General features: G+C 35.8%; 1 protein-coding gene across 4 annotated transcripts in view; it reads left to right on the top strand.

The window, feature by feature from the left end:
- Nucleotides 1–14335, top strand: part of RFC1 (replication factor C subunit 1) — a 76020-nt gene that overhangs the window by 35455 nt on the left and 26230 nt on the right. For all 4 annotated transcript variants that reach the window (XM_041751397.1, XM_041751394.1, XM_041751396.1 and 1 more), the window contains 5 exons: nucleotides 4589–4821; nucleotides 5698–5775; nucleotides 9461–9538; nucleotides 10951–11038; nucleotides 13201–13478. In XM_041751397.1, the coding sequence (XP_041607331.1) occupies nucleotides 4589–4821; nucleotides 5698–5775; nucleotides 9461–9538; nucleotides 10951–11038; nucleotides 13201–13478 (755 nt within the window). The remainder of the gene's footprint in view (nucleotides 1–4588; nucleotides 4822–5697; nucleotides 5776–9460; nucleotides 9539–10950; nucleotides 11039–13200; nucleotides 13479–14335) is intronic.

A 14335-nucleotide genomic window follows, 5' to 3' on the forward strand; every position in this document is an offset into this window, starting at 1 on the left:
CTTTACTCTTGATGGCCAATCAGGTTTCCTCCATGCTGCCTGTTTCATACCTAAGAATTGTAAGAAGCTCTGTGTGATGTACCTGTGTCCCATTGTCCAAGCCTCCCCTTGACTTCCCCCCGCTACTTTCCTTTTTCTGTGAGATCCAGTGGAGAGAGAGGGAGGGAAAGTAAGTAGTAAATTGTTCCACTTTCTCCTTCTGTGTTACATTTTCTTAGTAATTGAAACTGGCAGTGACTTTCCATGGACTGTTATTCCTACTCTGGTGGGGAGTTGGGACCTATGTGGTGGATAACATCACAACGCAAGCCAGTACTTTTTTTCCTCTTATATATCATTACTCACCTCACTAGGCCTCACAAATTATGGGTTTATTTAAAAAAAAAAAATGAACTCTGTTCGATTCTAAGAGGATTTAGTGGTACTGAATCATGAGCTCTCTTACTTTCTTGAGTAAAAATGGTCAATCTCAGAGGTTTTATTTAATTATACTAAAGTACAGAATATTTGATTCACCACATAAATGGTGTGAAGATGGATGTTTAGTTTCTCTTCCATCCACTTAATTAGCAAATACTTATTAAAGACTTGGCATATGTATGAACCTTTCTCTACTTCCAATACCAAAATGACAGTTTAGGTTTTTGACTCAAAGAAGTATTGAAAAGGAATTTCGTAGGAAAAGGCTCTCTGATTCCTTTCGGGAATTTTGTAGGAAAAGGGAACTCAGATTCCCGTTTTAGTTTTTGACTAGTTGTTGCAAAATAAATTATTTTTAATCTCTGTAGCCAGATCTCTCTAGCACGATCTCCATAATTTTGTTTCTTTTGTGTTCCAGACGAAAGGAATGAACGTCAGAATCCCAAACTCTAAGTAGGATGAACTCCATAATTAGATTTTTTTCCTTTTTGGCTTGTAAATAGATTTTTATATGGACCTGCACATTATTTTCTTTCTCTTTCATTTGTTATCTTTTCTAAATAAATGAATGTCTCTAACTCAGAGTGGCAAAGCAATCTTCTTTCCCAGGCAATTCCTCTGCTGTATATTGGGTAATGCTCGTTTATTTGGTGATTGTTACCACATTTGAGGTTATGTTGTGTATAAATAAAAATAAATGGTGTTTTTATAAGGAGACAGATATCCTGGAGGGAGATTCTAAGTGTTCAATTGCCCATGATTTTCAACTAGGTCTGAGAAATTGGACTTAGATCTATTTATCATTATTGTATTATAAGTTTCTGCGGAGAAGGGAACACAAGTTGCCTTTGGCTTCTGAAGGTGCAAGAACAAATTTAGGCTTATTAAAAAGAACAAATGTTTAAAAAAGAAAAATAATCATAACTTTATTTGGAATGTTTCATTTCTACACTTTAGGATCATAAAATATTTATGTGAGGATGGTGACAGCAGCTTCTGTTAAATGACTGTCTTCGGCAAGCATTGTTCTCACCTTTGGCCTCTTTTGCCTTCTTTTTCCATAACGTATTGCTATATAGCCTTTGAAATATTAAGGACTAAAGAATTTTTAAGACAGCCAGTTTAGAAGTCATAGTACAGACAGTAGGACTCTTGATTTCTTCAGGTTTTCTGGTTTTGTCAAGGCAAGATGACCAAATGCTTTCAGATATATCTGCGACTTTATAGAACACCATATTTTTCTATGTTCTCCTTAATGAAACCCTCTGTATTTATAAGAAATACCTTAATGCTTAGGATCATGAGTTTACTTTTTTGTTGTTAGTTTTCCCAGTCACTGTAAGGAGTATGGGGAAGTGCATAAATCATGGAGTACTATGTAAGTGTCAAATCAAGGAAGCCAGTCTTTTCTCTTTTTATAGCTGTATTTCACTCAAATTGCTTCTACTTTCCAAGGGGCCTGAAGAGCTATTTATTTTGTGGTTAGCAGAGTAAAAGGGGCCTTGTATGTAGTTTTAGCTTAGTACAATATAAACACAGTTGAAATTTTATGCAGAACACTTCCATATTTTTTGAAAATTCATGTGTAATTCCTTTTTTACTTAAATTATGAAAATGCTTATAAAATTATGTCTGTGTTTGGGGTATAGTACATCTTTTGGATCTATAGCTTGAAGACATTGTTAAGTTTAAATTTGTGTATTCTAAACCAAAAATTCAGAGAAAGGCTCTATTACCCTCCACTGTTACAAAGAGATCTCTAGCAGAGAAGGCTCGTGAAAAAGAAGACCCCCCTTTTAGGGGTGACATTTATACCTATAATGGTAAGGCTAACCTAAAGGAAAAGAGTGATGCATTTTTGTTTTTTTGCCAGCTTAATTTTACTGTTCCCATAATATTTTTGAGCTTTGAAATTCGAGATGAATTTTTAATGACTGCTAAATGTTCGTGTATACAAATATTTGTCAATACCTCTGATTATCTCCAGGAATTACTGGGCTAAAGGTTATGAACATCTTTAAGGCTCTGCATATATTTTGCCAAATTGCTTTCTGGAAATTCTTACTGGTTTACATGTTTTCATAATGAGTGTTTATATTAGAACTAATAATACGTTATAGGTGATTTTTATAGTTGGTGTACTTAAGTGGAATGGTGATAATGTCACCTCTCCTTTGCAAAACCATCAGAATCAGACACCTTTTCCCACATCTGGCAGGGGCAAAGAAGGATCAGGCAGGGAGAACAGATACATCAGTTACTGAACCTAATCTGCTGGCTGACTCTTGTTAACAATAGTTATACTGAAATCTGGTAAGTATATCAAGCCGTGGATGTCCTTAGAAAAATTTACGAATGAATTTTTATTTTAAGCTTGAAGGTAGATTGACTGTAGTTGAAGATAAAACAAGTATGCTTTAATTAAAATCTTTTGGTTGCAGGTTAAAACCTGCTTATTGTAAAAAGCCTACTTTAAGCAAAATGGCATTTGTTAGGCCATTGTCACATCTCACTGAATGCAAGAATGAATCTTTAGTACCTAGTTTAAACATGTTCAGCAAACTGATAAAGGGTAAGATTGGCCCCCATTGTGATCCAAGTGCCCACTCCTGGTCCAGTTGTTGGTGGCAAGGAGTATGGAGTCATCTTACAAATTTACCCATGATTATTGCAGGCCCTTGGAGGGTAGCCTGAGGTGTAAATTTCTGGGAACTTGTAGTGAACAATTCATTTGTGATGAATTTGCTTCAAGTGGTGGATTACTTTTTATATTTAGTAATCAGAAACCTGGAAGGGTTTCTAGTTTGTAGAGTTCATAGTTTCATTTTAACTTAGTAATTGGAAAGTAAGACGAAGTCCTTTTTGATTTTTACATATCTTAGGTATTTTCCTCTTTGAGATGGCAACCACATAGGAATAGCACAGTACCTGGCAAATGCTCTTGGCTGAACGGAGGACTATTTGAGAGGAAGTGACTCACTCATAATGTGGCCTTGCACACCAAATTTATGAAGCGGTCCCCACCACCCCTAGTGACCCAGTCTTCACAAGTGCCTTTTAGATTTTTCTTTTTATTGGATGTCTTTTGTCATTAGGCCAACACAAAGAGCTTTTTATCTTGTGAATCACAGAGCCAAACAAAATTTTTTGAGGCCCTTTTGAGGTACACTGTTGTATCCAAGTTAGACTAGAAAGACTAGAAAGCTTAGAAAGACTTTTAAAACCAGATGTTTAATGGAAACTTTTTAGAAAGATAAAATGTAACAAAGTGCTTAAAGTCTTAAGTGAAGGCTTAGATATTGCTAGACAGCCCACTTCATATAAGCTAGACTCTGACAGCTTCTTGCCACCTCTGCAAATACCACCTAGTCCAAGGCGTCAGCATTTCTTCTGTAACAGCAGTAGCTTTCAACATGGTCTTCCTGCATTCGCTTTTGCCTCTTCACGGTGTGTTCTCCAAAGGACAGGACTTAAGTTTGATCACTGATTGCTGAAAATTTTTCAGTGGATTCTTATTCTAAAATAGAACCTAACATTCTTTGCATGACCTGAAAAATCCCACGTGATTTGACTCCTACCTCTCTCACCTTAACTCCAGTGCTATAGCCCCTTTGCGCTGTAGTCACAGTAAACTCCAAGCACACTCACTTGAAGTTTTCTGCACTTGCCCTTTTCATTGCCTGAGGTTACTTCATTGCTTATCAGAGAGGCTTTCCCTGACAACCATAACTGAAAGAGCATCCCCCATTGCTCTTTAATTCTTTCATCCTGTTTTACTTTTTCTTTATAGGGGTTATAACTTGACAGCATATATTTGTTTACTTCTATCTTTTCCTTTTCTAGACCCCAAGCTTCATGAGGTCAGGGATTTTGTCTTTTTTATTCATTGTTAAATCCTTAGTGTTGGTTCATAATGGGTGCTCTGTAAATATTTGTTGAATACACGAGTAAGTAATTATATTTGTGTGCTCTGGGTGGTAATTGGCGGGAATTGTTTATTACATGTGTGGCATTGGTAAAAGTGAGGATAAGTATTGAATTCAAGAGATAGGAAGAAAAGAAATCAGCATTCTCTAGCTCTGGTGTGCTTTCTATAAAGCTGATGGAAGTGGTTGCTTTATAAAATTAGAATCGATGTTTTATAATATTTGGTTATATTCCATTTAAGATGAAGAAGATGACTTTATGTGTAAGAAGGCAGCTTCTAAATCAAAAGAGAATGGAGGATCTACACATAGTTATCTTGGGACATCAAACATGAAAAAGAATGAAGAAAACACTAAGACCAAGAATAAACCTTTATCACCAATAAAACTTACCCCCACGTCAGTGCTTGATTATTTTGGAACTGGGAGTGTCCAAAGATCAGATAAGAAGATGGTAGCAAGCAAAAGAAAAGAGGTGAGTGTTCTACATGCAAGCAAGAATATTCAGGGTTTGTACCCATTCACTGTTTTTAATAAGAGAAATTTGGATGTTATAAATAGGTCTGTGTTTTTATTAATGATAATTGTTTTTCTGTGATAATGGATAAACCATATTGCCATCATTTTAGAGGGTGAGGAAGTTAAAATATTGCACATTTAATTTTTTTATATTTGAAATTGGGAAAAGATAATTTAAATCATAAGAATAAATTGTAACTCTTACAATTTAAATACTCAGAATGCAAATTCATGGTATCATTGACCTCAGCCAGACAGAATTGGACAGTAAGCTTATTCCCAAATGAGGTCATAAGTATATAACTTATAAATAGGACTTACCTGTTATATTTTTGACCTTTCTACTTTGGCTGCTGTTGGATTTATTTTTTTCTGGACATTTAAGAAACAAATACAGATAAATAAAAGTGAAAGTAATCTTCTGAATTCAGCCCTGCCAAATGGTGTGTGTATATTGATTTCATTAGTGCCTCTATCGGACGAATGTAACCATTTACACACACACATTGGTTTCCCAATGCTCTGGATTATTCTGAAGACTATATGTTTATAGGTTTTTTGCAGGGTACTTCTTTTGAACACGTCAATAGAATTAACTGAGAACCATCTGTTTATAGGATATTTGCTCATTAGGAAATTGGATATGGTTAGGGAGTAGCTGTGAACATAATCTTCTGGCTGGTGTGCAGTAAGACTATTTTATAACATAAACTTATCTCTCACTGGTGTATTTAATTAATTAGCTACAGTAAAAAAAACAAAAAACAAATAAAACCCACCTTATTTTTAACTTAAGGTTTATGCTGATCTTGCTTGATTTTCTTTGAAATAGCCTTCACAAAATGCAGATGACTCCAGATTAAATGATGAAGCCATTGCCAAGCAATTGCAACTTGATGAGGATGCAGAGGTATTGGCATTTCATTTATGTATCATTAACAACTTGATGTTGTATCTCGCTATTTAGTCTATTAGGCAAACAGTTTGGACTGTCCTAGTTTAATTTTGGATTGACTCTCATTGTAAGAATTATGTGTAAAATGAGTTAAAATATAATTTATAAAAATTTAATTTTATGTAAAAGATAAATAAGAGCAAGGGATGGTTATTTAAAGATTTATTATTAGATTTCTTTGAATAGAAGCAATTGTATTTAGTATAGTTAAAATAATTTAATTTGGTCATATCCTTTTTTTTTCACTATGGGTAATTTCATCCACTCCTGTGGCTCTAAATACTATATATATGCTGATGACCCCGAAATCTGTTCTAGTTCAGAGTGCTCTCTTGGGCAGTACACCTGTTACATTCACTCAACAAATATTTATGAGCCCTTACTGAGTATGTGGCACAGTTCTAGCTTAGGTGTTAAGGATACTACAGTAAAAACAAAAAGAAATGGGGATCCCTGGGTGGCGCAGCGGTTTGGCGCCTGCCTTTGGCCCAGGGCGCGATCCTGGAGACCCGGGATCGAATCCCACATCAGGCTCCCGGTGCGTGGAGCCTGCTTCTCCCTCCGCCTGTGTCTCTGCCTCTCTCTCTCTCTCTGTGACTATCATAAATAAATTAAAAAAAAAATTAAAAAAAAAACAAACAAAAAGAAAAAGAAAAAAGTCAGGTCATCATAACTACTGTGAAGAAAAGTGAAGGTATAGATAGTTTTAGGGGTGATTAGTGGGGTTATGAGTGTTCCATTTTAAATAGAGGGGTTGGAAAGGCCCCTCTGAGGACATGACACTGGGGAACAAAATGAAATGACAGTCTGACTGCCTGGAGGAAGATTTCCTCTAAACAGAACTGCGAGTGCTTTTCTTAAGGTAGAAACATTTGATTTGATGAATTTGGAAATCTTGTAAGTCATGACAAGTCTCTGTAACCTACCAAAAGGACTTGGAATGGTAAGGGTTTTGGATTCTAGTTTTTGTGAGATGAGAAGCCATTGGAATGGTTGAACACAGAAGTGGACACAATTTGATGGATCTTAAAAGAAAATTATTCTGGCTACTGGGAGGCTAATAAACCATGGTCTGGCAAGATCAAAAGCAGATTAGTTTGGAGACTACTATGGTTGGATAAGTGAGAGAAGATGTTGCCTTGTACCTGGGTCGTAATCTGTATGTGCTTTGAAGGTGCAACCTTCCAGTTGTTGACAGATTGGGTGTAAGGTATAAGGGAAAGAGAAGATGAAAAGAGGACTCCGTGTTTTTTGGCTTGAGCAACTGGATCAATGATGATACCATTTATTAAGAGAAACACTGGTACAAAGGAGAGAATTCTGTTTTGGACATGTTAAGTTTGAGATGTCTAATAGATTTCCAGTGGAGATGTGGAGTAGGTGTTTCTATAGAGGAATCTGGAGCTGGGGAGCGGGGAGGTCTAAACCAAAGATGTATGTTTGGGGGTCATTAGCATTTGAATGGTATTTAAAACCTGTGTAACTGGATGAGAGTATATAAACAGAAAAGAAGTCTCAGGATTGAACTCTAGGGTACTATTAATATGTAGAGGTCAGGAAGAGGAAGATGATCCAACGACGGAGATTTAAGAAAATGACTAGTGAAGTAGGAGTTTGAGGAAAGCTTGGTATTTTCTGGAAGCCAAAAGAAGAAAGGATTTCTATGAGCAGGGTTTGTCTCCGTCAGAGGCTCCAGACCTTGATACCTAATGCTTGAACCCCCTTGCTATTAGCTTAAGTGTCACTTTCTCATACTTCCTAAACTATATCAGAAACCCCTCTTATATACTGTGTTGCACCCCATTGTAGCTACTTTTAAACACTTCTTATAATTAGTATTTATGTGTCTTCCTATATGTAGGTTCTAAGCTCCACCCACCAGGGCTGTTTATGTTTTGCTTAACTTTTGTGACATCAGTGCTTATTTTAGTGCTTGGTGTAGAAAAGGCTCTTATTAAATACTGTGAGAGAACAGTATTCCAGTTTTATGAAATACTTTGGCAGTTTGGAGTTTGTGTTTTCAAAATCTTTTCCATCTTATTTGATTACACTGAGTTACATAAACCATAAACAGGTATCCATATGACTGAAGGTAGCACAAATGGTTTAGGTAAAACTGTGATTTTAAGGATATGACTTCTTATCTGTCCCGTATACTGGAGGTCTGTCCCACCCTTTCCAAACTTGCTGTGGTACTTCGTATCATAAAACCATATTTTCCCATTTCTGTCACATTCTTTTAGAATCTTGTTTGAGTAATTTATTACTCTGATGATGGACTTTGAGGGTCTTTAATAACTGTGATGTCTTTAAAAAAACAACAACAACACTGTGATGTCTTTTCTAATTACCTTTCCAAGACTTTTTTTCTCTCACTTTTACCTCCTTGTTTATACATTTAATAAATTATGAGTCTAATATCTAACAAGTTAATATGTTAAATACTACCTGTGCTAAACATTGTATTAAAATCAGGACTTTTGATCAAAGGATGCCATAATTACCAATAATGAATTTCTAGTGGGAGTATTTACATTTCTTCTGTTCTGGCTTCTCAAATTCTCTTTACTAATGTATACTACATAGTGTGAAATTTTGGGAAAATGATAAGAGTTTCAACCAGAAATCCTTGCAGGGCACTTGGAGGTTTAGAGTTTGAAGGACCTTTCAATGATGAAGATTTTTCATATATATTTTTTTAGTACTTAGATGTGTAGTTCAGATATGGTAAGTAAATATTAGGCAACAGAGAATGTATTGATGTGCATATGTCTGGCTTGCTTATGGTTCTGTGTAGCTCAAGATTATTTTATTAAAAAACAAGAAAAGGCTTGGTTACTGTGTTCTCATAAGGTATATGCCAATTTCCAAACCTTTTCTTTTCGATTGGGTGATTTGAACATTCTTTCCTTTGTTTGAATAATATAAGTAGGCTTTTATTTGATGTTACATTAAGCTGTTTTATCAGGGGGCCTAATACCAGTGAGTTTATAAATGAGAAGTATATTCTACTGTTACACCTTCTTTTCTGGAAAACCTCCATTTTGCTGCAAATGAAAATACTAGGAATAATAACAAAGTAATTAGAATATCTGTCTGTTATATTAGCATGTTAGGAAAACTTCTGTGATATGGTGGCTTAAATTCTCAAGTCAGAACATATATTTGAATTAGTGACTGAAAATGGAAATTTGATGATTATATTGTGTGCAAGGAAATTACATAATTTTCTTTATTTCTTAGATTTACTCTTTTTTTGTGCCCTTCAGACTATTGTTTTTCTATTAGGATGAGATTCTTTTCAGAGTTCTTTATAGAGTTCAAAATAAATAGAAATAAGAGATCTATAAGTGTTGTATTGGGACTCTTAAGACAAACTATAGACTTTGAACATTATAAGTGAGAAATGTGATTTAAAAATATGCACAATTTCTCTGTTTCACCTGTAAAACTAAAAATAAGTGTTCTGAAATCTAATTTGACTTAATGAAGCAATCTGTGATACTGAACTATTAAGTGGAAGAATGTCATACTTTGTGGAAAATGTTTTTTCCAGTTTCTTCTAAGTATCATGACTCAAACATTTAAAAACTTTTATTTATAAAAAGAAAAAAGCTTACTCTCTTGATACTTTTTACAGTTGGAGAGACAACTGCATGAAGATGAAGAGTTTGCCAGAACATTAGCTATGTTGGATGAAGAGCCCAAGACCAAAAAGGTGGCATATCACCAGATTGTACTCTGAATATATATTGCAGATCAGTGTTCCCTTTCAAACCTGTGTATTCTAGGCTCTGGAGATAACAACCATGAATAACTCTTCTAGAAAGAAGCTAAATTATTTTAATTTTTAATGATGTTTTTGGGGAAGCTCATTGAGAAACTTATTCTTGCTCTAAAAGGAAGGTTAATTGATCCAAAGCCAACCAGAATCTTTCTTAACAGTACAATGAATTTTAGCTTGTACTTACTCTCTGTCACAAATGAGCTCTTATGTACTCGTTTAAAGAACACAAAGGTTCTTAAGGAAATTTAAAGTTTAATAACTTTATTTATTTATTATTTTTAAAGATTTTATTTATTTATTCATGAGTCACACACACAGAGAGAGGGGGGGGGGGCAGAGACTCAGGCAGAGGGAGAAGCAGGCTCCACACAGGGAGCCTGACATGGGACTCCATCCTGGGTCTCCAGGATCACGCCTTGGGCTGAAGGTGGCGCTCAACCGCTGAGTCACCCAGGCTGCCCAAAGTTTAATAACTTTAATGCTAATTACTGGTTTCTTCTTCCTGGAACACATTTTTGCTAATTTTAATTAGCAATTTTAATATCTGTGTTAGGACAGCCTCCAATAATAATGAGTTTATTTTTGGGAGTCTTTAAAAGAATCTGTTTTTTTAAAGCACCTGATCTCCAAAAAGTTAGCCTTGTTTCCATGGAACCGCATTCTGTTAATATTGTGAATATTAATACCTATTTTAAAAGATTTATAGTAGGTGGATATAAGACAATAAGGAATGGAGGGACTTTGTCGTTTGAAAACCCTTACTCCCCCTAAATGCATTCAAGTTATAATTATTTTTTTATTTTTATTTTCTTAAAATTATAATTTTTAAAAAAAATACTGTGTTATGCATCCCAGTTTGTAACCTCTTTGTAAAATGGAGTTTTGAAGGAGCACTGGAGAAAAATTTTTTTTTTCCTCTCTTGAGAAAGTGTCTGTCTTCTTTTGAGCTTTAGATTGTTTTTCAAATTTAGTCTTTTGGGTTTGGATTTTAGTTTTTAACTGCATAATACTAACAATTTAAGAATTGAGATGAAAGAAACAGAAGCAAGTCTTCCATTCTCACAAGTTGGGAACAACTGTGATAATTTTTATAGATGTATTTTTCTATAACTTTTCATCAGTTTCCTTATCTGTAAAGTTAAAAGTAAGAAAAAAATGCTTCATTTTTCCCAGAAACTTTATGGATGAATGAATGAGAATTTATTATATTGTCTTCTTGCTTTGGAATGTGGCCCTTAGAATTAAAACTTAATTAAATTAAAACTTTGGTCAATCTTAACAACATACTTTGTGATAGTAGTTTTCCCATTATTTGTCACATTTGACACTTTAAATTTCCTTAGGCTTGGAAGGACCCAGAGGAGCGAGAAACGTTTTCATCTGTCCGAGCCAATTTAAGTAAAGCAGGAAAACATAAATCTCCTCATAAAGGTAATACTAACAGAGAAAAGTAAGCTAGAACATTTATTTACCTTTACAGAAGAAAATTCATGATAACCCGTTTAAATATTCTATTCAGTAATTGCCTTGTATTGTTAGGTAGACATTATTTCATAGGAATATTGAAACATGTTCTTAGATACTTTGAAAGCTATATTTGGATATTAGCTGTTGTTGAATGCCCGTCTATGATTGTTGTAAAAAATGTGTTTCAGTTCTTGGTTTCATGTTAATGTTAATTTCCAAGTGCATTGCAACATGTGGGCTTCAGCATAGATGGCAAAGATGTTTCAAGCTCATAGAGTTGACTTATAGTTGTTCATGTCATCAGAATCTTTCCTGCTGATTGTCTGTAGGTTTTATTTTTTACTGGTCCTGATAATCTGAGCATCTGCTAGTATAGATGGTCTTACTCCTATAAGTAAATTCATTTATATAGTCTTGAAATTACAGAATTTTGGGCTTTCAGACTATATTACAAACACAGACATTTTTAAGAAATATTTATTTATTGGGATGCCTGGGTGGCTCAGTGATGAAGCATTTGTCTTAAGCTCAGGGTGTGATCCTGGAGTCCTGGGATCAAGTCCCACATTGGGCTCCCTGCATGGAGCCTGCTTCTCTCTCTGCTCTGTCTCTGCCTCTCTCACTCTCTCTCTCTGTGTGTGTGTGTCTCATGAATAAATAAATAAAATCTCTCTCTTGAGAGAGAGAGAGAGAGTGTGTGTGTGTGTGTGTGTGTGTGTGTGTGTGTGTGTGTTTGTAGGTGGTGAGCAGGGGAAGGGAAGGGGGGTGGAGGGGTGAGGGAGAAAGTCTCAAGCTGACTCTGTGCTGAGCAGAGAGTCTGACACAAGGCTTAATTTCATGGCCCTGAGATCATGACCTGACTGAGCCACACAGGTGCCCCTACAAACACAGAATTTTTTTTTTTTTAAAGATTTTATTTATTTATTCTTGAGAGATAGAAGGAGAGACAGAGCCAGAGACACAGGCAGAGACAGAGCCAGAGACACAGGCAGAGACAGAGCCAGAGACACAGGCAGAGGGAGAAGCAGGCTCCATGCACCGGGAGCCCGACGTGGGATTCGATCCCGGGTCTCCAGGACCGCGCCCTGGGCCAAAGGCAGGCGCCAAACCGCTGCGCCACCCAGGGATCCCCAGAATTTTTTTTTTTAATTTTTATTTATTTATGATAGTCACAGAGAGAGAGAGAGAGAGAGAGAGGTAGAGACATAGGCAGAGGGAGAAGCAGGCTCCATGCACCGGGAGCCTGATGTGGGATTCGATCCCGGGTCTCCAGGATCGCGCCCTGGGCCAAAGGCAGGCACCAAACCACTGCGCCACCCAGGGATCCCCAAACACAGAATTTTTATGTGACATTCTACTCAGTAAGTTTTCTCAGTGTAAGTTTCAGGTCATTGAAGTTTATCTGTGGAATAAAGGCCATGGCCTTAGATGTTTATGATATCATTTGAAGTAATGAGTCATTCATTCATTCATTTATTTTATTTTGAGGAGGGAGGGGCAGAGAGAGGGATAGAATCTTAAGCAGACTCCACATCCAGTGTAGAGCCCAGCACAGGGCTGGATCTTACAACCCTGAGATCCTGACCTGAACAGAAACCAAGAGTCCAGTGCTTAACTGACTGAGCCACCCAGGTGCCCCATGAGTCCTTTATATTTAAAAAGACAGATCCTTTAATTTGAACTGGTTATACAAAAATGTACAAATGTTTAAGTTTTAAAAATAAATGTTATGTATAAAGAACTAAAATCTTTTCTTTTTTAAAAATATTTTAAAATATTTTAAAAAGATTTTCTTTTTTAAAAATATTTTATTTATTTATTCATGAGAGATACAGAGAAAGAGAGAGAGAGGCAGAGACACAGGCAGAGGGAGAAGCAGGCTCCATGCAGGGAGCCCAATGCGGGACTTGATCCTGGGTCTCCAGGATCACGCCCTGGGCTGAAGGCGGCGCTAAACCGCTGAGCCACCCGGGCTGCCCAAGAACTAAAATCTTAATATGAATATTAAGAGATCACCATATTGTGTGCTACTAAGATTATTTAATTGAAAAATGAAAAAAAAAGGTCTTGATTTGGAGTATCATTTTTTCCCAAAACAACAGTCATATTCTTTTCTTTCTTTCTAGTAAAAACAGAACAATTTTCAGATGGCAGGAAGAACTGTAGTCCTAACAAGCAAACTAAATGTGAAAGTTTGATAGGATCTCAGCAACATTTGAAGTCATCACCTCACAAAATAGAAACTTCTCCAAAAGCCAGTTCCAAGTTGGCCCTTTTGAAAAAAAAAGGAGAGAGTTCTTATAAAGAAACAGAGCCTATGACTTCAAAAAGAAAAAATGCTGTTGAATTAAAAGGACAGACAAAGACTCCTAAGAAACCCAAAAGTTCTCCAGCTAAAAAAGAGGTAGAAATTTCCTAGAAGTTTATCATTTGGGGGCTGTGTGTTGGCTTGGGTTTGACTGTTTTCAAGTTTACTTTTAGCTTTATAAGTCATGGTAGTACTTTTAAGCTATCTGACTTAGATGCTCTTGCAGAATATAGCTTATTAATGTAGCTAAATTAGCCAATATTTATTGAGTGTTAAACTGTATTAGATATTGCAGTAATACATACGATATCTCATTTAATCTTAACAACAACCCTGTAACATGACTTTTATTATTCAGTTTTTAATGATGAGGAAACAGGCTGATGAAAGAGTTAAGGAACTTTTCCAAGATCATCCAGCTAGTAAGTAGCAGAGCCAACTTTTAATTCAGTTCCTCTGAGGTAAAAAAACAAAACAAAATGAAACAGCAATATAATAACATGGTGGCTTTTGAGCACGGCCTCTGGAGCCATTTTCAGATCATATAGCCCTGCCATTGAGCAGATGTGTTACTTCTCTCTGCTTTGGTTTCCTCATTTGTAAAGTAGGGGTAATAATAGTACCTGAGTTAGTATTGGAATTTTGGAACAGTGCCTGGTACATAATAAGTGCTATGTTTTTGTTATTATTAAAATCATTTGAATTTGTCCTGAATGTACCCCATTTTGCTCTTGTATAACAGCATTGAGATAATGAAATCATTTGGAAAGGCAAAAAACAATGAAATAATGCAGAATAGTTTTCACAATTTTTGTTTTTATATATATTTGAGAATTGAATGATTTCTTAAGATCTCTATTTGGACCCACGTTAGATTCATAATGAGAAACCACTGTTCCTTCAAGCCTCTTAATGCACTTCGAGTTAAAAGTAGAATATTGTCCATTTTAACT

Source organism: Vulpes lagopus, chromosome 4 (genome assembly GCF_018345385.1).
Source record: "Vulpes lagopus strain Blue_001 chromosome 4, ASM1834538v1, whole genome shotgun sequence".
Classification (NCBI taxonomy): domain Eukaryota; kingdom Metazoa; phylum Chordata; class Mammalia; order Carnivora; family Canidae; genus Vulpes; species Vulpes lagopus.